The sequence below is a fragment of the Haliotis rufescens genome, unplaced genomic scaffold, assembly GCF_023055435.1.
Source record: "Haliotis rufescens isolate VD_foot unplaced genomic scaffold, xgHalRufe1.0.p SCAF_14, whole genome shotgun sequence".
Classification (NCBI taxonomy): domain Eukaryota; kingdom Metazoa; phylum Mollusca; class Gastropoda; order Lepetellida; family Haliotidae; genus Haliotis; species Haliotis rufescens.
The window spans coordinates 12022992-12046151 of NW_025963824.1; the positions used below are offsets into that span (position 1 = coordinate 12022992).

A 23160-nucleotide genomic window follows, 5' to 3' on the forward strand; every position below is an offset into this window, starting at 1 on the left:
CACATCGCTCTGAATAAACCAATCCGATAAACGCGGGGTCTCGATCCGATAAATGTGCAAACGAGATCCCTTAACTACTTTCAGGTTCCTTACATCAGTGTGATTCCTTCTTCCTCAGTAAACAGTGAGTGATGCAGGTCTCAGACGTTTACCACTTCGTTGAAACCCACGAGCACGGGTCATTGCTGACAAACCTAGAAACATAACCAACAATCATAGGTTTCTGGGGTGCCCAAGGGACGCAACTCTGCACAGCGAATTGCGGCGCCTTAGACGACTAGGCCACCCGTGCCCCCTGATGAAATTGAACAAAATGCCCCCCCATTAAACAGTGAACTTACCTCTTAAATATATCATTTTAAAAATAACAGTGTATGATAAACATACTTTTACCAATGTGTGTTTCGTGACGTAAAACACTGAGTCTCATATAGTACATTTTTTCATTCCTAACATATTTACGACACAGAAACACACTCTCTAATTATCATAATATCTATTCGTCGCAAATTCATCTCGAAACAAACAAACAAGTCACGCGCCATGCAAAACAGAAAACAGACGGGACGAAATCGCTACGAACAAATTAAACGCGTGAATGGGTTCGGCTTCATGTGTGAACGTGGGTCCGTCTGCTTATGACGGCAACACATGGTCCAAATTGTGTTATTAATATACGCCGATTGCTGATTGTTCGCGGTTGAATGATACTGTGTGATGCCCTTATTCAAGACCACGGACAATTTCCAGTCAATTATCTGAATATTTTCAAGTTGATTACACCTGAAAAGAAAATATTATCCTGTTAATAAAATCGAATTAGCGAACACTTGGTGTCATCACTATTTGATAGTGATTCATGAACACATGTTCATGATATAGTCGGAATCGTGCAATGGATAATGAATATTTCTTATGAATAACGAATTGTTTTGCCGCTTCTATTTTTTCTCCTCCATATTTAATATACGATCAAAAAAGAGTCCTATATTCATATGTACCCTGACACGATAATTGCATTTTTATTATTTCGAAAAAATGAAATTAATATTCTACAATGATACCAGTTATCCTTATTCAAACCATTGTAATTATTAAATGAATTAATTTAGATTAATAAAACTCGAAGGGTCATGTGGTTGGTAATTTAAATTGGTATATAAGTGAGGGATGTCGACAGTTGTTCGTGGACCAACATTTTGTTGATAAAGTCACTAGAGTGTTTAGCGGCCCATCACGATGTTGAAGTTGATTTGTGTCGTCGCTGTGGTCGGTTGTTCAGTCGCGGAGAAGCGGTGCCCACCCAAGTCATGGCGTGCAGAAGAAGTATCCCTTGGCTTGTATCTTCCCAAAATTGACAACGTGTACGAGCCGCGAAAGGAAGGGGTAATTATCGTCATATAAACGTCTCGCACTGTTCTCTATGTGATATTCCAGGTACTAGGGGTACTGATGGCCCAGTCGTCTAAGGCGCCGCGATTCGCTGTGCAGAGTTGCGTCCCTTATGCACGGGTTCGAATCCCGGTTTGTCAGCACCATACCCGTGCTCGTGGGTTTCACCGAAGGGGTAAACGTCTGAGACCTGCATCACTTCGGGCTTTCCTCCCACATTAAGCTGACACGCCGTGATATAACTGGAATACTGTTAAAAGCGGCGTTAAACCCAACTCACTCATTCACTCCAGGTACTAATACACATGGAACAAATACCACGACATTAAAATAGTGTTAGGCCATTCCGAACGTCCACACAAATCAACCTTTACTGTTGCGTTGAACCTCCCTTTGAAAGAAGGAGCTATTGGTTGCGATCTTACCATGCTTCCCTAAGTGTTGAATTAATGATATCAGAGAAAGACTTGAAAGCGAGTACATGTGGAAATAATACATTCGAGCGTCATTGTATGTCTTTCTACCTGACATCCAATGTTTGCACCCGGAGAGCGCAAGGTCGGTGGTCCGATTCCGGGCGCGTCGTACCAGAGTCTTTTTGTTACCCTGCCTGATCATGACGTTGGGCGTTGGAGTCAGTAGTGTGTATGAGGGGGGGGGGGGGGGGGGGGGGGATGCACGCACGCACGCACGCATGCACGCACGCAAGCACTCGCACACACACACACACACACACACGTGCATGCATGTCACAGGTATGTCATTCTAATGTTGGATGAACACCGAAAGTAACGAATATCTCGGACGTTGACTACTTTGGTGAAACATACGAGAAAGAGGTGTCGACAGACCGCGGTTCATGTTCAAGTTGAAGCTGGGGTTCAAATCAACTTTCATCGGATCCTGGCACAACTCAAGGGCTCAGGTCTGCACTTTGAATTGCAACGAATGGTCGTCATCGTAATGTCAGCAGCCTTCTTACCAAGTCCTTACGTTGGTTGGTTTGTTGTTTAACGCCGCACTCAGCAATATTCCAGCTATATGACGGCGGTCTGTAAAATAATCGAGTCTGGGCCAGACAATCCAGTGATTAATACCATGAGCATCGATCCACGCAATTGGGATACGATGACATGCATCAACCAAGTCAGCGAGCCTGACCACCCGATCCCGTTAGTCGCCTTTTACGACAAGCATAGTCACCTTTTACGGCAAGCATGGGTTGCTGAAGACCTATTCTACCCCGGAATCTTCACGGGTCCCAAGTCCTTACGATCACAATCATAAACATACCCATGTTGAATTAAACTAGCGGTTACTATACGTCAGTGTAAACAGAAAGTTGTGTGAGTCAAGTGTCCGATGCATGACACGTTATCTTGCACTACAGCCTGACGTATCATAGTTGGAGAGACTTTTCATGATGGGTATTGTTGTAGTTCACTAATGTGTTTACAGTAAACTACGGTTATAGCGAACTCAAAGGGACCACACATTCTAGTTCGTTATAACCGTAGTTCGTTATAAGCATATATACAGCACATATACAGCAAATGACAGGGACCTAAAAAACAGTTCGTTATATCCACCAGTTCGTTATAAGCGTGTTCGTTATAACCGTAGTTTAATGTACATGTGTTTGACACTATATCTATCACTACAGTCCGAGGTAGGATATAGTTGACATGACATTTGATAATTAGAATTGTTGTGGTTTTTATCTTACGAAAGTGTCTTTCTTACGATTTCGGAAAGGCTTTCTTCACATTTATCAATTTTGGCATCCTCAGTATTTTTATATTGAAGTTTTTTACCGTAAAGCAAAGAGACTATATAATGAGTGTTTTCAACCACAGGACCACAGCCTGGTGTACTATGACGCTGACAACAAAAGGTCCGCCATCATCTCGAATTTCACTGTTGGCTCAAAGACAGGGGACAACAAATACATCTTCGACTACACTGCAGTAAGTATACTCTGTATATAACGAAGTTGGATGTAACGAACTTTTACTATGACGAAAGTGGTGATTGAGGAGATGGACATTCTGTGTTTTAAATTACAGCTTTACTTAATTTTTTACCCGAACGTGCAGCGCTACACTGAACACTCTAATTTTCTACTACATTCTACCATGATACAATGAAAAAACCCGATCTTTTTGGTATTAGTAAAGACATATGCGTGAGGCCGTATTGATGGAAGCCAATGGTTTGAGTCAATTGTCGAAGAAACTTATTGAAACACCGATGGTGGTATTGGGCTTAAGACTGTATAATATTTTGCTGCTTTCCATTTAATGTCAACCCCCCCCCCCCTCCCCCTCCCCACACCCCACACCCCCATCCTCCCCGTTCACCTCACCCCCCCTGTATAATATTTTGCTGCTCTCCATTTTATGAAACATGTTTTCATCCCCCCACCCCCCACGCTGTCCTTTGTGTTCATACCCCACCCCCCACCCACTTCCCCTCACCCTCACCCTCACCGTCCCACCCCGCTTTATCAAATGACAAGTCCCTAACGTCAGTGACGCTGTAACGCGTATATGTTTTTATATAATTGTTTATGTCCCCAGGGAAAGAAATACACGATCGATCTGAAGGCTAACACATGCAAATCAGAGTCGTTCACAGAAACCTTCAAAGAATGGTGCATTACAGGTAGGTCACCCACGTGCTCATGAGCACCGTATCTCCCAGAGTGAGTGAGTGAGTTGGGTTTAACGCCGTTTTTAACAGTATTCGAGTTATATCACGGCATGTCAGCTTAATGTGGGAGGCAAGCCCGAAGTGATGCAGGTCTCAGACGTTTACCACTTCGGTGAAACCCACGAGCACGGGTATGGTACTGACAAACCTAGAAACATAATCGGGGCGAACCGGGATTCGAACCCACAATCATAGGTTTCTGGCGTGCCCAAGGGACCACAAGCCTAGAAATTATCGAGGCGAACCGGGATTCAAACAGACAATCAATCGTTTCCAAAGGATGCAACTCTGCACAGGTAATTCGGTGCCTTAGACGACTGGGCCACCCATGGCCCCGTATCTTCCAGAAGAGATCTAACTCAAACTCTTTAATGTATTGATATTTAATGCTATGGGGCATCGTCCATACTTTACGGGTATCTATGCACTACGTTCGCTTTGCCGTGAAGTGATGATGTGTGTGTAGTTTGTCAGTTACCATCTTCCCGAGGCAAGAGAGTTAACTGACTATAAAAGTCCAGTTTCCACCCTTGACGAAATAGGCTGGTATCATGGAATTACATCTTGTCTTGGCTAACGAGTCTATGAATAGTCCAGTCAAAATCGCGCAACGAAATCGAAATCCGGTTCGTAAACTGTCGTGCTGATTTCGGTCGATTGCAGGACTTGCAAAGCATGTGCACCGCTAACTCGTTGCCAGCAGACATTTTTTCAAATCTTTTCATGATTTCAAACAAGGTGCTCACGTGATTTGATGCAATTTGCGATGTAAGACCCGTTTTATCACAATATAGATCTTGATTATCGTCTTGACTGGGCGCCACCAATTTGTTTGAATCAAATGCCAGTGATACAGAGAGTAGGAATCTGATTGGTCCAGATGAGAGGTATATAAGGGACATAACTCGTAATAACCACTGGTGGCGCTACGATCGAGCCAGGGAATTCCAGCCTAGTTCGGCAAGGGTGGAAACTGGACTTTTAAAGTCAGTTAACTCTCTTGCCTCGGGAAGATGGTCAGTTACTGAATTATGACCATGTATAAGTCACGGAAGTCAATTGTGTCTAACTCGGTGCGGAAACGGACGCCGGAGCAAAGGGAGCACGGGTGGCCCAGTCGCCAAAGGCACCGCAATTAGCTTTGCGGAGTTGCATCCCTTGGAAACGAATGATTGTCTGTTGGAATCCCGGTTCGCCCCCATAATTTCTAGGCTTGTCAGCACCATACCATGCTCTCGAGTTTCATCACGCTGATAACCTAACTCACTGAAGCAATCCCTAGAGAACGATGCCGTAATGCGATATAAGCTGGGCGCTCATTGGTCTGAGTACTCTCTGGTGTCCAATTCGCTGGAACAAGGCCGTTGTTGATTGGCTGGTTATGAAGCGTCTGTATGTATTTCGGGTGATTGAGGAACATGGTGTTTTCACACAGCCTGGGAAGTACTGACGATGATTTCAGCGATGACCATGTGTGTTTCGATACATGTATATATGCTAATATAATTACCTAGAAATAGCATCTGATGTCAAATGTAATATTTCTAATTGAAAGAACTGCGACGGGTATCAGAATGATTAAAACCTTCGCGCGTACCCGGCGGTCCGGGTTCGATTCCCGTTATAATTACTGTGTGGTGCCGGCTCGACTATCTAATTGAAAACTTGAGCAAGTACATGTTTTTTTTCAGTGGCATTTAGAAGTTAGTGTGATGAAGAAAGACAAGTTATATGGATGAACAACTTCTTTATTACAATTAGTGCTCTTTCTAGGTTGCTGAGTTTGTTGATAGCTGAGATTGCCACGTCTCCATGTAGACGACGTATAACTTGTAATAAAGAAGTTGTTCATCCATAGAACTTTTCTTTCTTCAAGTACATATTTATTTTAACGAATCATCAAGACAGTTCAGGCGTCATTTAATGTCAAAGTCTGTTTCATTTCGTAGTTGTCGGAAGTGTTTTGGGCAAGTAAAATATGACGAGGGCTTGTAACTTCTTTTGGGTGACATGCTCTCCTGGACAGTGCACGTTGGAAACTTATCAATACGCTGCCGCCTTTGTGGCCAGCGATGACTCAACGATGTGTTGACTAATGTTTTTTATCTGGTAATATTCAAGAACAGACATGTACGTGCGCGCACAGCATCACTCTGAACCAGACTGAGGTCTAACGGTCATTCCATCACACAGAACACTACTTACCAGTAACAGTGCCCTGATGACATCGAACGCGATCACTGATTAGGGGCCGCCATCTTGAATGGAGTCTCGCGCTCGCGAGATCTCGTTATATATTTAGAAACTAACTTTTAACATTTAACAGCTAGAATATTTCCAATGCAGGGATAACAACAGGCAAACATTAATATGATTTCAGACGACGCCACGTTCCTGTACGACGCCAAGTTAGGATACACAGCTGACGGCACGGACACCGTGGATGCCAAAGTCTACTACACAGAAAACGTCGTCCACAGCCACACTGTGGGACATATTACGGCCATCACCAGCGACCTCAACGTTCCAATACAATCCTATACATTCGGACGCGGTGGGGGTACGTACATAATGCAAGCCGACCTAAGTTCTGTTTGCATTCCTTGCCAAGTCCTGTTGTAACTTTCCCCCAAGACCCAAATGTAGTGTCCTGTAGTTATTTCTGTGGGAATGCCTTTACAACCAACTGTTAACATGTTTATCTGGTAAACACTGAATTAGTGTTTACCTGATGAATTTTCTTTTGCGTTTGTTTGGTTGTTGTTTAACACGGCACTCAGCAATATTCCGGTTATATGACGGCGGTCTGTAAATAATCGAGTCTGGACAATACATTCCAGTGATTGATCTCATGAGCATCGATCCATGCAATTAGGATCCGATGACATGTATCAACCAAGTCAACGAGCCTGACCACCCGATCCCGTTAGTCGCCTCTTTCAGGCGTAGTCGCCTTTTACGGCAAGCATGGGTTGCTGAAGACCTAGTCTACCCCGGATCTTCTAGCGTTTGTTTGTGAATCCAAGATACGTCCTGATATGTTTATAGGTTTATCAGCGCCATACCCGTGCTCGTGGGTTTCAGCATCACAACGGCTTTCCTCCCACATCAGGCAGACACGCCGTTATATATCTGAAATACTGTTCAAATCAACGTTTATCCCACATGATTTCAGAATGAGCAACGCATTGTTTTTGTTTTTCTCAGATAAGTACCTGCTACTGTCTCTGGTAGGCAACGTTGCATCTCCGATACCTGCTGCTGATGCTGACGTCTTCACTCCCCCGGCCAGTTGCAGCAGCTCGGTATGATGTTGTTATGGCGATGATGATGATGATGATGATGATGATGATGATGATGATGTACAGATTAAAATACAAAATGCAGCAAAGAGGGTTTGGTGATCCTGGCACAGTCAGACCTCTCCCAGGAAGCGCTGCTTAGTCAAACCTAGTCATAAGATTGGAAGGTACCAAACCTAAGGCACCGAAAACAATGGGGAGTCGGACAACTTGGTACTTGGGATGCAAGCGTGTCATTTCGAAAGCGAGTTCCGCATATTTGCCATGTTTGTCTTCAATCTTGTCAATCACATTAGTGTCAAAGGGGACAGCCAATTCAATGATATAAATGATTTCATTGGATTTATCAAAAAGGACAAGATCAGGTTTGTTGGCCTGGATACGTCTGAGGCTGTAAATGAGCCTATTCCAAAGAATTTTGTATTTATCATTTTCCATGACGCCCTCTACATATTCCCGGTCGTACCATGGGTGGACCTCTGTGTCAAAACCACAAGCATGGCGAAGACGGTAGTAAAATGATCGAGCTACACCATCATGTCGTTTAAGACACTGTGTTTCTGCCAAAGCAGGGCATCCACTGACAATGTGTTGGACAGTCTCATTAAATTCATTACATAATCGACATTTCATATTTACATTTTGATGCAAAATCACACATTATTATTATTATTATTATTATTATTATTATTATTATTATTATTATTATTATTATTATTGCATACAAAAGTGAGAAAGGAGGTAGGACAGTTCTATTTTTTCTGACAACCAAACTGATGCGGTAGTAAAACCTTTCAATGTATTTTCCCATCAAGAACACCCACAAACACAACTGGGTACACACTGCACTCGGCTCTTTTAAACAAAACGAAAACAAGAAAAGATTCAGAGAAAAGTGAACGAAAGTAGTTGTCCCCTGTTTTGTTCGCCTTCCAATTGATCAACCCGCCTCCGTGGTCTAGTGGTAGAGCGTCCGCCCGCAGGGCGGAAGGTCCGGGGTTCGACCCCCGGCCGCGTCATACCAAAAGACGTTAAAAGATGGTTCTTGTTGTTACCCTGTCTGGCGCTGGGCATGACGGGGCTCAAACAAGGACTGGTCGGCTCGGAGTCAGTATACTGTGTCTGAGTGGGGTATTCATGTTAAACTGCGGCATGGTATCTCAGTGAGCTAGCACTATAAATAAGCATCAGTCCGGACTAGAACAAGCAGCCACACAAACACGTACACACACACACACACATATGCATGAACGTCGCTATATAAGTGCAGTAATCTTGGTCACGACGTAAAAGCCCATTTCACCTCACCTCACGTTTTATTGTGAAGTCATGGTAACAATGACGTCACAATGGTCTGAAAGGCATTGTGATGCAATTTCATTGCAGCGATATCTGCAATGTAGGAGCCAGTTTTGGATGATAAATACAATCTTACCCAAAGAAAGTTTGGCCAGTTGGTGTTTAGTTCTAGACTCGTGAAGAACGTTTTGGCTTTCCACCTTCAATTGATCAACCCTAACACATACGTCTTTGATGAATTAGTATCTGATGGAGCAATGTATGTTGCAGTATCTCCCAGAGGCTGAGCTGGACCTGTCTGCTGGGCCTTTGAGGAGGCTGCTGCTGGGCCTTTGAGGAGGCTGCTGCTAGGCTGAAGTGCAACAAAGTCTGAACAAGAATGGCCGCCGTTCCCAAAAGATTGACGATGAGATTTATGTATGAGATTCGTCCCCGGATTTGATATGTGTCACATATTGCTGTATCTGTGTGTTTATATACCTTGTTGATGTATCTTTTGTATCGTTGTATTGTCAATAAAATTACTCAGTGCATTAAATGTATTGTCTCTGTTTTGATGTATTTACCAGCGACAGAACCCTTGTCACATTCCAAAGAAATCTACACTGTACGATTCTGTATTAATAATAATAATAATAATAATAATAATAATAATAATAATGATAATAATAATAATAATAATGTCACGCTTGCATCTCAAGTACCAAGTTGTCTGACTCCCCATTGTTCTCGGTGCCTTAGGTTTGGTACCTCCCAATCTGTTGATTGACATTGGGAGAGTATCCGGTTTTCCTACCAGGAATACAGACCTTCTGACAATCTGGGTAATGCAGACGGCTGCAGTGTTGGGGAGTCTTCACATTCTCCGAAAAGTTCTGGGTGTGTTTGACTTGGCGGCGCTTCCTGGGAGAAGTCCCATTCCCAGTCTGGGCTGCGTGTAGAGGGGGCAAGGGCCCTGACCTGTTGATGAGCCTAACCAGCCTGACTGTGCAAGGATAACCCAATCCCTCTTTGCATCGTTTTTTTTATTTCAATCTGTAAAATAATAATTATGATAATAATTCCCTGCTGGGTGAACAGAGACACGTTTCGAACAAAGTCACTTGCCTAAGGGGGTGGTCGGGTAGCCTATTGGTTAAAGCGTTCGCTTGTCACGCCGAAGACCCGGGTTCGATTCCCGACATGGGTACAATGTGTGAAGCCCATTTCTGGTGTCCCCCGCCGTGATATTGTTGGAATATTGCTAAAAGCGGCGTAAAACCATATTCACTCACTCAATTGCCTGAGGTGACACCACATGTGCTACATGCGCTTCAGTGTTGAGCAGGACCGTAGCCCTAGAAACTCTAAAGAGTCAAGATGCTGAATGCGGTCACCCTTCCAACTACTCCCCACGACCACAGTTGCTAAACTGAGGTCCACAAAGTAAGCAGTAAGCATATGTTTCTGGATCACTATGAAGTAATGATGACACCAGGTGTTCGCGAATCCTGCCCTTTAAAAAATATCATACTTATATTGTCATTCTTTTCGTTTAACTTTAATTGGCTGAAGCGCGGAATGTGTGTTTTTGCCATTAACTTAGCCCCAAAATACACATAAATACCATATACCATATATACATACACATGTTGTTTGTTTAATAGTGGATGAGAAAACTGAAGTACAGTCGAGCATTGTCATCTCGAACATCGTTGTTTCGAATATACTGATATGTCGAACCTGTCACCTACAATATGCATATATGTCATTGCCTCGTTATTTCGAGGGGCCGGTCGGGTAGCCTTGTGGTTAAAGCGTTCGGCCGTCACGCAGAAGACCCGGGTTCGATTCCCGACATTGGTACAATGGGTGAAGCCCATTTCTGATGTCCCCCGCCGTGATATTGCTGGAATATTGCTAAAAGCGGCGTAAAACCATACTCACTCACTCGCTATCTCGAATGTCCGGATATCTCGCAGTTACAATAGGGCTCCACTATGTTCGAGATAACGGAGTTCGACTGTAGTCAGTGAGTGTTATCTGATCTGAGATGGAGTTCGGTATATAACCAATGGTGTAAGTCAGGTAGTGTACAACACACGCTCATATTTCAGACATATCATGAAATGGCAAGGAACAAATTGTCATTTCATGAGATGACTGCATGTTTTGGCCATTTCACGAAATGACTGATTCACTGTCTGACTGACATGTATACATCCCTGTCGATGTTGTTTTATATCGTGACAACACATATTCATTCAATCACTGTTTATCTATGTTCTATCTGCAATATTGTTAGGCATAATAAATATCCATCACATGAACACTGGTTATTCATTTATTCAGCATTTTTTCATTACCATGTCAGCCAATGCATGGTTGAAGGTTCTCAAAACACCACTGTGATTAATTGAAGCGGTATTAAATCCATTTTCAATAACACATCAGAATCCTCCAGAACTAAGAAATAAAGTGTATATTTTGTTTCATTAATTCTCTGCATACATTCATATATATTTCTCTTAATGTTGATCTGATCATTCAATCATCAGGACCCAAAATATTGCATTGACAATATGTATGATTGTGTTATTATATCGTATTGTCTTTAAAAACACAGTAGACTAATACACAATGTAAATCGGGCGATGTTGGTTGTCACTCTTCGCCAAGTGTGCATGTTTCTATGCATATATTTCTATGTATATAGGCTCTACCGTCAGCCGTTATAAGCTCTATTCTACTGTCTTCAGGAACTATGAACGTTCTGACGCTGTTAGATGTCGTCGTTGTTACCGTTGTCGTGGCTGCAGCTGACCGACGATGTGCTCCGGCGTCATGGAAAATCACCGAACGAGCTATTGGTTTCACGGTTTCTGAAATGAATGGTTTCCACAGAGGCTTCAATGATACAGTAAGCTGCTTCTCCACTCTAGGTTGTTCAATGATATAGTAAGATGCTTCTCCACTGTAGGTTGTTCAATGATATAGTAAGATGCTTCTCCACTGTAGGTTGTTCATTGATATAGTAAGATACTTCTCTACTGTAGGTTGTTCAATGATATAGTAAGCTGCTTCTCCACTGTAGGTTGTTCAATGATATAGTAAGCTGCTTCTCCACTGTAGGTTGTTCAATGATATAGTAAGATGCTTCTCCACTGTAGGTTGTTCAATGATATAGTAAGCTGTTTCTCCACTGTAGGTTGTTCAATGATATAGTAAGCTGCATATCCACTGTAGGTTGTTCAATGATATAGTAAGCTGCTTCTCCACTGTAGGTTGTTCAATGATATAGTAAGCTGCTTCTCCACTGCAGGTTGTTCAATGATATAGTAAGCTGCTTCTCCACTGTAGGTTGTTCAATGATATAGTAAGCTGCTTCTCCACTCTAGGTTGTTCAATGATGTAGTAAGCTGCCTCTCCACTCTAGGTTGTTCAATGATGTAGTAAGCTGCTTCTCTACTGTAGGTTGTTCAATGATGTAGTAAGCTGCTTCTCTACTGTAGGTTGTTCAATGATATAGTAAGATGCTTCTCCACTGTAGGTTGTTCAATGATATAGTAAGCTGCTTCTCTACTGTAGGTTGTTCAATGATATAGTAAGCTGCTTCTCTACTGTAGGTTGTTCAATGATATAGTAAGCTGCTTCTCCACTGTAGGTTGTTCAATTATATAGTAAGATGCTTCTCCACTGTAGGTTGTTCAATGATATAGTAAGATGCTTCTCCACTGTAGGTTGTTCAATGATACAGTAAGCTGCTTCTCTACTGTAGGTTGTTCCATGATATAGTAAGCTGCTTCTCCACTGTAGGTTGTTCAATGATATAGTAAGATGCTTCTTCACTGTAGGTTGTTCAATGATATAGTAAGCTGCTTCTCCACTGTAGGTTGTTCAATGATATAGTAAGATGCTTCTCTACTGTAGGTTGTTCAATGATATAGTAAGCTGCTTCTCCACTGTAGGTTGTTCAATCATATAGTAAGATGCCTCTCTACTGTAGGTTGTTCAATGATATAGTAAGCTGCTTCTCTACTGTAGGTTGTTCAATGATATAGTAAGATGCTTCTCCACTGTAGGTTGTTCAATGATACAGTAAGCTGCTTCTCCACTGTAGGTTGTTCAATGATATAGTAAGATGCTTCTCCACTGTAGGTTGTTCAATGATACAGTAAGCTCCTCCTCCACTGTAGGTTGTTCAATGATATAGTAAGATGCTTCTTCACTGTAGGTTGTTCAATGATATAGTAAGCTGCTTCTCCACTGTAGGATGTTCAATGATATAGTAAGCTGCTTCTCCACTGCAGGTTGTTCAATGATATAGTAAGATGCTTCTCTACTGTAGGTTGTTCAATGATATAGTAAGCTGCTTCTCCACTGTAGGTTGTTCAATCATATAGTAAGATGCTTCTCTACTGTAGGTTGTTCAATGATATAGTAAGCTGCTTCTCTACTGTAGGTTGTTCAATGATATAGTAAGATGCTTCTCTACTGTAGGTTGTTCAATGATATAGTAAGCTGCTTCTCCACTGTAGGTTGTTCAATGATATAGTAAGATGCTTCTCCACTGTAGGTTGTTCAATCATATAGTAAGATGCCTCTCTACTGTAGGTTGTTCAATGATATAGTAAGCTGCTTCTCTACTGTAGGTTGTTCAATGATATAGTAAGCTGCTTCTCCACTGTAGGTTGTTCAATGATACAGTAAGCTGCTTCTCCACTGTAGGTTGTTCAATGATATAGTAAGATGCTTCTCCACTGTAGGTTGTTCAATGATACAGTAAGCTCCTTCTCCACTGTAGGTTGTTCAATGATATAGTAAGATGCTTCTTCACTGTAGGTTGTTCAATGATATAGTAAGCTGCTTCTCCACTGTAGGTTGTTCAATGATATAGTAAGCTGCTTCTCCACTGCAGGTTGTTCAATGATATAGTAAGATGCTTCTCTACTGTAGGTTGTTCAATGATATAGTAAGCTGCTTCTCCACTGTAGGTTGTTCAATCATATAGTAAGATGCTTCTCTACTGTAGGTTGTTCAATGATATAGTAAGCTGCTTCTCCACTGTAGGTTGTTCAATGATATAGTAAGATGCTTCTCCACTGTAGGTTGTTCAATGATATAGTAAGCTGCTTCTCCACTGTAGGTTGTTCAATGATATAGTAAGATGCTTCTCCACTGTAGGTTGTTCAATGATATAGTAAGCTGCTTCTCCACTGCAGGTTGTTCAATGATATAGTAAGCTGCTTCTCCACTGTAGGTTGTTCATTGATCTAGTAAGATGCTTCTCCACTGTAGGTTGTTCAATGATATAGTAAGCTGCTTCTCCACTGTAGGTTGTTCAATGATATAGTAAGATGCTTCTCCACTGTAGGTTGTTCAATGATATAGTAAGCTGCTTCTCCACTGTAGGTTGTTCAATGATATAGTAAGCTGCTTCTCTACTGTAGGTTGTTCAATGATATAGTAAGATGCTTCTCCACTGTAGGTTGTTCAATGATACAGTAAGCTGCTTCTCCACTGTAGGTTGTTCAATGATATAGTAAGCTGCTTCTCTACTGTAGGTTGTTCAATGATATAGTAAGCTGCTTCTCCACTGTAGGTTGTTCAATGATATAGTAAGATGCTTCTCCACTGTAGGTTGTTCAATGATACAGTAAGCTGCTTCTCCACTGTAGGTTGTTCAATGATATAGTAAGCTGCTTCTCTACTGTAGGTTGTTCAATCATATAGTAAGCTGCTTCTCCACTGTAGGTTGTTCAATGATATAGTAAGCTGCTTCTCTACTGTAGGTTGTTCAATGATATAGTAAGCTGCTTCTCCACTGTAGGTTGTTCAATGATATAGTAAGATGCTTCTCCACTGTAGGTTGTTCAATGATACAGTAAGCTGCTTCTCCACTGTAGGTTGTTCAATGATATAGTAAGCTGCTTCTCTACTGTAGGTTGTTCAATCATATAGTAAGCTGCTTCTCCACTGTAGGTTGTTCAATGATATAGTAAGCTGCTTCTCTACTGTAGGTTGTTCAATCATATAGTAAGCTGCTTCTCCACTGTAGGTTGTTCAATGATATAGTAAGCTGCTTCTCTACTGTAGGTTGTTCAATCATATAGTAAGATGCTTCTCCACTGTAGGTTGTTCAATCATATAGTAAGCTGCTTCTCCACTGTAGGTTGTTCAATGATATAGTAAGCTGCTTCTCTACTGTAGGTTGTTCAATGATATAGTAAGATGCTTCTCCACTGTAGGTTGTTCAATGATATAGTAAGCTGCTTCTCCACTGTAGGTTGTTCAATGATATAGTAAGCTGCTTCTCCACTGTAGGTTGTTCAATGATATAGTAAGCTGCTTGTCCACTGTAGGTTGTTCAATGATATAGTAAGATGCTTCTCTACTGTAGGTTGTTCAATCATATAGTAAGCTGCTTCTCCACTGTAGGTTGTTCAATGATATAGTAAGCTGCTTCTCCACTGTAGGTTGTTCAATGATATAGTAAGATGCTTCTCCACTGTAGGTTGTTCAATGATATAGTAAGCTGCTTCTCCACTGCAGGTTGTTCAATGATATAGTAAGCTGCTTCTCTACTGTAGGTTGTTCATTGATATAGTAAGATGCTTCTCCACTGTAGGTTGTTCAATGATATAGTAAGCTGCTTCTCCACTCTAGGTTGTTCAATGATATAGTAAGCTGCTTCTCCACTGTAGGTTGTTCAATGATATAGTAAGATGCTTCTCCACTGTAGGTTGTTCAATGATATAGTAAGCTGCTTCTCCACTGTAGGTTGTTCAATGATATAGTAAGATGCTTCTCCACTGTAGGTTGTTCAATGATATAGTAAGCTGCTTCTCCACTGTAGGTTGTTCAATGATATAGTAAGCTGCTTCTCTACTGTAGGTTGTTCAATGATATAGCAAGCTGCTTCTCTACTGTAGGTTGTTCAATCATATAGTAAGCTGCTTCTCCACTGTAGGTTGTTCAATGATATAGTAAGCTGCTTCTCTACTGTAGGTTGTTCAATGATATAGTAAGATGCTTCTCCACTGCAGGTTGTTCAATGATATAGTAAGCTGCTTCTCTACTGTAGGTTGTTCAATGATATAGTAAGCTGCTTCTCCACTGTAGGTTGTTCAATGATATAGTAAGATGCTTCTCCACTGTAGGTTGTTCAATGATATAGTAAGATGCTTCTCCACTGTAGGTTGTTCAATGATATAGTAAGCTGCTTCTCCACTGTAGGTTGTTCAATGATATAGTAAGCTGCTTCTCCACTGTAGGTTGTTCAATGATATAGTAAGCTGCTTCTCCACTGTAGGTTGTTCAATGATATAGTAAGCTGCTTCTCCACTGTAGGTTGTTCAATGATATAGTAAGCTGCTTCTCTACTGTAGGTTGTTCATTCATATAGTAAGCTGCTTCTCCACTGTAGGTTGTTCAATGATATAGTAAGCTGCTTCTCCACTGTAGGTTGTTCAATGATATAGTAAGATGCTTCTCTACTGTAGGTTGTTCAATGATATAGTAAGCTGCTTCTCCACTGTAGGTTGTTCAATGATATAGTAAGCTGCTTCTCTACTGTAGGTTGTTCAATCATATAGTAAGATGCTTCTCCACTGTAGGTTGTTCAATGATATAGTAAGCTGCTTCTCTACTGTAGGTTGTTCAATCATATAGTAAGATGCTTCTCCACTGTAGGTTGTTCAATCATATAGTAAGCTGCTTCTCCACTGTAGGTTGTTCAATGATATAGTAAGCTGCTTCTCTACTGTAGGTTGTTCAATGATATAGTAAGATACTTCTCCACTGTAGGTTGTTCAATGATATAGTAAGCTGCTTCTCCACTGTAGGTTGTTCAATGATATAGTAAGCTGCTTGTCCACTGTAGGTTGTTCAATGATATAGTAAGATGCTTCTCTACTGTAGGTTGTTCAATCATATAGTAAGCTGCTTCTCCACTGTAGGTTGTTCAATGATATAGTAAGCTGCTTCTCCACTGTAGGTTGTTCAATGATATAGTAAGCTGCTTCTCCACTGTAGGTTGTTCAATGATATAGTAAGATGCTTCTCTACTGTAGGTTGTTCAATGATATAGTAAGCTGCTTCTCTACTGTAGGTTGTTCAATGATATAGTAAGACGCTTCTCTACTGTAGGTTGTTCAATCATATAGTAAGATGCTTCTCTACTGTAGGTTGTTCAATGATATAGTAAGCTGCTTCTCCACTGTAGGTTGTTCAATGATATAGTAAGATGCTTCTCTACTGTAGGTTGTTCAATCATATAGTAATATGCTTCTCCACTGCAGGTTGTTCATTGATATAGTAAGATGCTTCTCCACTGTAGGTTGTTCAATGATATAGTAAGCTGCTTCTCTACTGTAGATTGTTCAATGATATAGTAAGATGCTTCTCTACTGTAGGTTGTTCAATGATACAGTAAGCTGCTTCTCTACTGTAGGTTGTTCAATGATATAGTAAGATGCTTCTCTACTGTAGGTTGTTCAATGATACAGTAAGCTGCTTCTCCACTGTAGGTTGTTCAATGATATAGTAAGATGCTTCTCTACTGTAGGTTGTTCAATCATATAGTAAGATGCTTCTCCACTGTAGGTTGTTCAATGATATAGTAAGATGCTTCTCCACTGTAGGTTGTTCAATGATATAGTAAGATGCTTCTCCACTGTAGGTTGTTCAATGATATAGTAAGCTGTTTCTCCACTGTAGGTTGTTCAATCATATAGTAAGTTGCTTCCCCACTGTAGGTTGTTCAATCATATAGTAAGATGCTTCTCTACTGTAGGTTGTTCAATGATATAGTAAGCTGCTTCTCCACTGTAGGTTGTTCAATGATATAGTAAGCTGCTTCTCTACTGTAGGTTGTTCAATCATATAGTAAGATGCTTCTCCACTGTAGGTTGTTCAATCATATAGTAAGCTGCTTCTACACTGTAGGTTGTTCAATGATATAGTAAGCTGCTTCTCTACTGTAGGTTGTTCAATGATATAGTAAGATGCTTCTCCACTGTAGGTTGTTCAATGATATAGTAAGCTGCTTCTCCACTGTAGGTTGTTCAATGATATAGTAAGCTGCTTCTCTACTGTAGGTTGTTCAATCATATAGTAAGCTGCTTCTCCACTGTAGGTTGTTCAATCATATAGTAAGCGGCCTCTCCACTGTAGGTTGTTCAATGATATAGTAAGATGCTTCTCTACTGTAGGTTGTTCAATCATATAGTAAGATGCTTCTCTACTGTAGGTTGTTCAATGATATAGTAAGCTGCTTCTCTACTGTAGGTTGTTCAATGATATAGTAAGATGCTTCTCTTCTGTAGGTTGTTCAATGATACAGTAAGCTGCTTCTCCACTGTAGGTTGTTCAATGATATAGTAAGATGCTTCTCCACTGTAGGTTGTTCAATGATATAGTAAGATGCTTCTCTACTGTAGGTTGTTCAATGATACAGTAAGCTGCTTCTCCACTGTAGGTTGTTCAATGATATAGTAAGATGCTTCTCCACTGTAGGTTGTTCAATGATATATTAAGCTGCTTCTCTACTGTAGGTTGTTCAATGATATAGTAAGATGCTTCTCTACTGTAGGTTGTTCAATGATACAGTAAGCTGCTTCTCTACTGTAGGTTGTTCAATGATATAGTAAGATGCTTCTCTACTGTAGGTTGTTCAATGATACAGTAAGCTGCTTCTCCACTGTAGGTTGTTCAATGATATAGTAAGATGCTTCTCCACTGTAGGTTGTTCAATGATATAGTAAGATGCTTCTCTACTGTAGGTTGTTCAATGATATAGTAAGATGCTTCTCCGCTCTAGGTTGTTCAATGATATAGTAAGATGCTTCTCCACTGTAGGTTGTTGAATGATATAGTAAGCTGCTTCTCCACTGTAGGTTGTTCAATGATATAGTAAGCTGCTTCTCCACTCTAGGTTGTTCAATGATATAGTAAGCTGCTTCTCCACTGTAGGTTGTTCATTGATATAGTAAGATGCTTCTCTACTGTAGGTTGTTCAATGATATAGTAAGCTGCTTCTCCACTGCAGGTTGATCAATGATATAGTAAGCTGCTTCTCCACTGTAGGTTGTTCAATGATATAGTAAGCTGCTTCTCCACTGTAGGTTGTTCAATGATATAGTAAGCTGCTTCTCCACTGTAGGTTGTTCAATGATATAGTAAGCTGCTTCTCCACTGTAGGTTGTTCAATGATATAGTAAGCTGCTTCTCCACTGTAGGTTGGTCAATGACATAGTAAGCTGCTTCTCCACTGTAGGTTGTTCAATGATATAGTAGGATGCTTCTCCACTCTAGGTTGTTCAATGATATAGTAAGCTGCTTCTCTACTGTAGGTTGTTCAATGATATAGTAAGATGCTTCTCCACTGTAGGTTGTTCAATGATATAGTAAGCTGCTTCTCCATTGTAGGTTGTTCAATGATATAGCCAGCTGCTTCTACACTGTAGGTTGTTCATTGATATAGTAAGCTGCTTCTCCACTGTAGGTTGTTCAATGATATAGTAAGATGCTTCTCTACTGTAGGTTGTTCATTGATGTAGTAAGCTGCTTCTCCACTGTAGGTTGTTCAATGATATAGTAAGCTGCTTCTCCACTGTAGGTTGTTCAATGATATAGTAAGCTGCTTCTCCACTCTAGGTTGTTCAATGATATAGTAAGCTGCTTCTCCACTGTAGGTTGTTCATTGATCTAGTAAGATGCTTCTCCACTGTAGGTTGTTCAATGATATAGTAAGATGCTTCTCCACTGTAGGTTGTTCAATGATATAGTAAGCTGCTTCTCCACTGTAGGTTGTTCAATCATATAGTAAGCTGCTTCTCTACTGTAGGTTGTTCAATGATATAGTAAGCTGCTTCTCCACTGTCGGTTGTTCAATCATATAGTAAGCTGCTTCTCCACTGTAGGTTGTTCAATGATATAGTAAGCTGCTTCTCTCCTGTAGGTTGTTCAATGATATAGTAAGATGCTTCTCCACTGCAGGTTGTTCAATGATATAGTAAGCTGCTTCTCCACTGTAGGTTGTTCAATGATATAGTAAGCTGCTTCTCCACTGTAGGTTGTTCAATGATATAGTAAGCTGCTTCTCTACTGTAGGTTGTTCATTGTTCTAGTAAGATGCTTCTCCACTGTAGGTTGTTCAATGATATAGTAAGCTGCTTCTCCACTGTAGGTTGTTCAATGATATAGTAAGATGCTTCTCCACTGTAGGTTGTTCAATGATATAGTAACCTGCTTCTCCACTGTAGGTTGTTCAATGATATAGTAAGATGCTTCTCCACTGTAGGTTGTTCAATGATATAGTAAGCTGCTTCTCCACTGTAGGTTGTTCAATGATATAGTAAGCTGCTTCTCTACTGTAGGTTGTTCATTAATCTAGTAAGCTGCTTCTCCACTGTAGGTTGTTCAATAATATAGTAAGCTGCTTCTCTACTGTAGGTTGTTCAATGATATAGTAAGATGCTTCTCCACTGTAGGTTGTTCAATGATATAGTAAGCTGCTTCTCCACTGTAGGTTGTTCAATGATATAGTAAGCTGCTTCTCTACTGTAGGTTGTTCAATCATATAGTAAGCTGCTTCTCCACTGTAGGTTGTTCAATGATATAGTAAGCTGCTTCTCCACTGTAGGTTGTTCAATGATATAGTAAGATGCTTCTCCACTGTAGGTTCTTCAATGATATAGTAAGATGCTTCTCTACTGTAGGTTGTTCAATGATATAGTAAGATCCTTCTCTACTGTAGGTTGTTCAATGATATAGTAAGATGCTTCTCTACTGTAGGTTGTTCAATCATATAGTAAGATGTTTTTCTACTGTAGGTTGTTCAATGATATAGTAAGCTGCTTCTCTACTGTAGGTTGTTCAATGATATAGTAAGATGCCTCTCCACTGTAGGTTGTTCAATCATATAGTAAGATGCTTCTCCACTATAGGTTGTTCATTGATATAGTAAGATGCTTCTCCACTGTAGGTTGTTCAATGATATAGTAAGATGCTTCTCTACTGTAGGTTGTTCAATGATATAGTAAGATGCTTCTCTACTGTAGGTTGTTCAATGATACAGTAAGCTGCTTCTCTACTGTAGGTTGTTCAATGCTATAGTAAGATGCTTCTCTACTGTAGGTTGTTCAATGATACAGTAAGCTGCTTCTCCACTGTAGGTTGTTCAATGATATAGTAAGATGCTTCTCCACTGTAGGTTGTTCAATCATATAGTAAGCTGCTTCTCCACTGTAGGTTGTTCAATGATATAGTAAGCTGCTTCTCCACTGTAGGTTGTTCAATGATATAGTAAGCTGCTTCTCCACTGTAGGTTGTTCAATCATATAGTAAGATGCTTCTCTACTGTAGGTTGCTCAATCATATAGTAAGCTGCTTCTCCACTGTAGGTTGTTCAATGATATAGTAAGCTGCTTCTCTACTGTAGGTTGTTCAATCATATAGTAAGCTGCTTCTCCACTGTAGGTTGTTCAATGATATAGTAAGCTGCTTCTCCACTGTAGGTTGTTCAATGATATAGTAAGATGCTTCTCCACTGTATGTTATTCAATCATATAGTAAGCTGCTTCTCCACTGTAGGTTGTTCAATGATATAGTAAGCTGCTTCTCTACTGTAGGTTGTTCAATGATATAGTAAGCTGCTTCTCCACTGTAGGTTGTTCAATCATATAGTAAGCTGCTTCTCCACTGTAGGTTGTTCAATGATATAGTAAGCTGCTTCTCTACTGTAGGTTGTTCAATGATATAGTAAGATGCTTCTCCACTGTAGGTTGTTCAATGATATAGTAAGCTGCTTCTCCACTGTAGGTTGTTCAATGATATAGTAACCTGCTTCTCCACTGTAGGTTGTTCAATGATATAGTAAGATGCTTCTCCACTGTAGGTTGTTCAATGATATAGTAAGATGCTTCTCCACTGTAGGTTGTTCAATGATATAGTAAGCTGCTTCTCCACTGTAGGTTGTTCAATGATATAGTAAGCTGCTTCTCCACTGTAGGTTGTTCAATGATATAGTAAGCTGCTTCTCCACTGTAGGTTGTTCAATGATCTAGTAAGCTGCTTCTCTACTGTAGGTTGTTCATTGATCTAATAAGATGCTTCTCCACTGTAGGTTGTTCAATGATATAGTAAGCTGCTTCTCCACTGTAGGTTGTTCAATGATATAGTAAGATGCTTCTCCACTGTAGGTTGTTCAATGATATAGTAAGCTGCTTCTCCACTGTAGGTTGTTCAATGATATAGTAAGCTGCTTCTCCACTGTAGGTTGTTCAATGATATAGTAAGCTGCTTCTCCACTGTAGGTTGTTCAATGATATAGTAAGCTGCTTCTCTACTGTAGGTTGTTCATTAATCTAGTAAGCTGCTTCTCCACTGTAGGTTGTTCAATAATATAGTAAGCTGCTTCTCTACTGTAGGTTGTTCAATCATATAGTAAGATGCTTCTCCACTGTAGGTTGTTCAATCATATAGTAAGATGCTTCTCCACTGTAGGTTGTTCAATGATATAGTAAGCTGTTTCTCCACTGTAGGTTGTTCAATGATATATTAAGATGCTTCTCTACTGTAGGTTGTTCAATCATATAGTAAGATGCTTCTCCACTGTAGGTTGTTCAATGATATAGTAAGCTGCTTCTCTACTGTAGGTTGTTCAATCACATAGTAAGCTGCTTCTCCACTGTAGGTTGTTCAATGATATAGTAAGCTGCTTCTCCACTCTAGGTTGTTCAATCATATAGTAAGATGCTTCTCCACTGTAGGTTGTTCAATCATATAGTAAGCTGCTTCTCCACTGTAGGTTGTTCAATGATATAGTAAGCTGCTTCTCTACTGTAGGTTGTTCAATGATATAGTAAGCTGCTTCTGCACTGTAGGTTGTTCAATGATATAGTAAGCTGCTTCTCCACTGTAGGTTGTTCAATGATATAGTAAGCTGCTTCTCTACTGTAGGTTGTTCAATCATATAGTAAGCTGCTTCTCCACTGCAGGTTGTTCAATGATATAGTAAGCTGCTTCTCCGCTGTAGGTTGTTCAATGATATAGTAAGATGCTTCTCCACTGTAGGTTGTTCAATGATATAGTAAGATGCTTCTCTACTGTAGGTTGTTCAATGATATAGTAAGCTGCTTCTCTACTGTAGGTTGTTCAATGATGTAGTAAGATGCTTCTCTACTCTAGGTTGTTCAATGATATAGTAAGCTGCTTCTCCACTGTAAGTTGTTCAATGACAAAGTAAGCTGCTTCTCTACTGTAGGTTGTTCAATGATATAGTAAGCTGCTTCTCCACTGCAGGTTGTTCAATGATATAGTAAGCTGCTTCTCTACTGTAGGTTGTTCATTGATATAGTAAGATGCTTCTCCACTGTAGGTTGTTCAATGATATAGTAAGCTGCTTCTCCACTCTAGGTTGTTCAATGATATAGTAAGCTGCTTCTCCACTCTAGGTTGTTCAATGATATAGTAA

At 40.6% G+C, this 23160-nt stretch overlaps 2 protein-coding genes across 3 annotated transcripts in view; both read left to right on the top strand.

Moving 5' to 3' along the window:
* The first annotated feature begins 1201 nt into the window (after positions 1–1201).
* Positions 1202–9243, top strand: LOC124115235 (ependymin-related protein 1-like). The gene is made up of 6 exons (XM_048395518.1): positions 1202–1386; positions 3249–3359; positions 3972–4056; positions 6485–6664; positions 7312–7409; positions 8976–9243. Exons 1-6 carry the CDS (start codon positions 1240–1242, stop codon positions 9039–9041), a joined length of 687 nt encoding a protein of 228 aa, XP_048251475.1. The 5' UTR covers positions 1202–1239; the 3' UTR covers positions 9042–9243.
* A 2064-nt stretch (positions 9244–11307) lies between these two features.
* LOC124115229 overlaps positions 11308–23160 on the top strand; it is an 82475-nt gene continuing 70622 nt past the window's right edge. The window contains exon 1 of one of the 2 annotated variants that reach the window (XM_048395752.1): positions 11308–11604. In XM_048395752.1, the coding sequence (XP_048251709.1) occupies positions 11449–11604 (156 nt within the window). In that variant the 5' untranslated portion in view covers positions 11308–11448. The remainder of the gene's footprint in view (positions 11605–23160) is intronic. The other variant, XM_046476143.2, reaches the window with a different exon arrangement.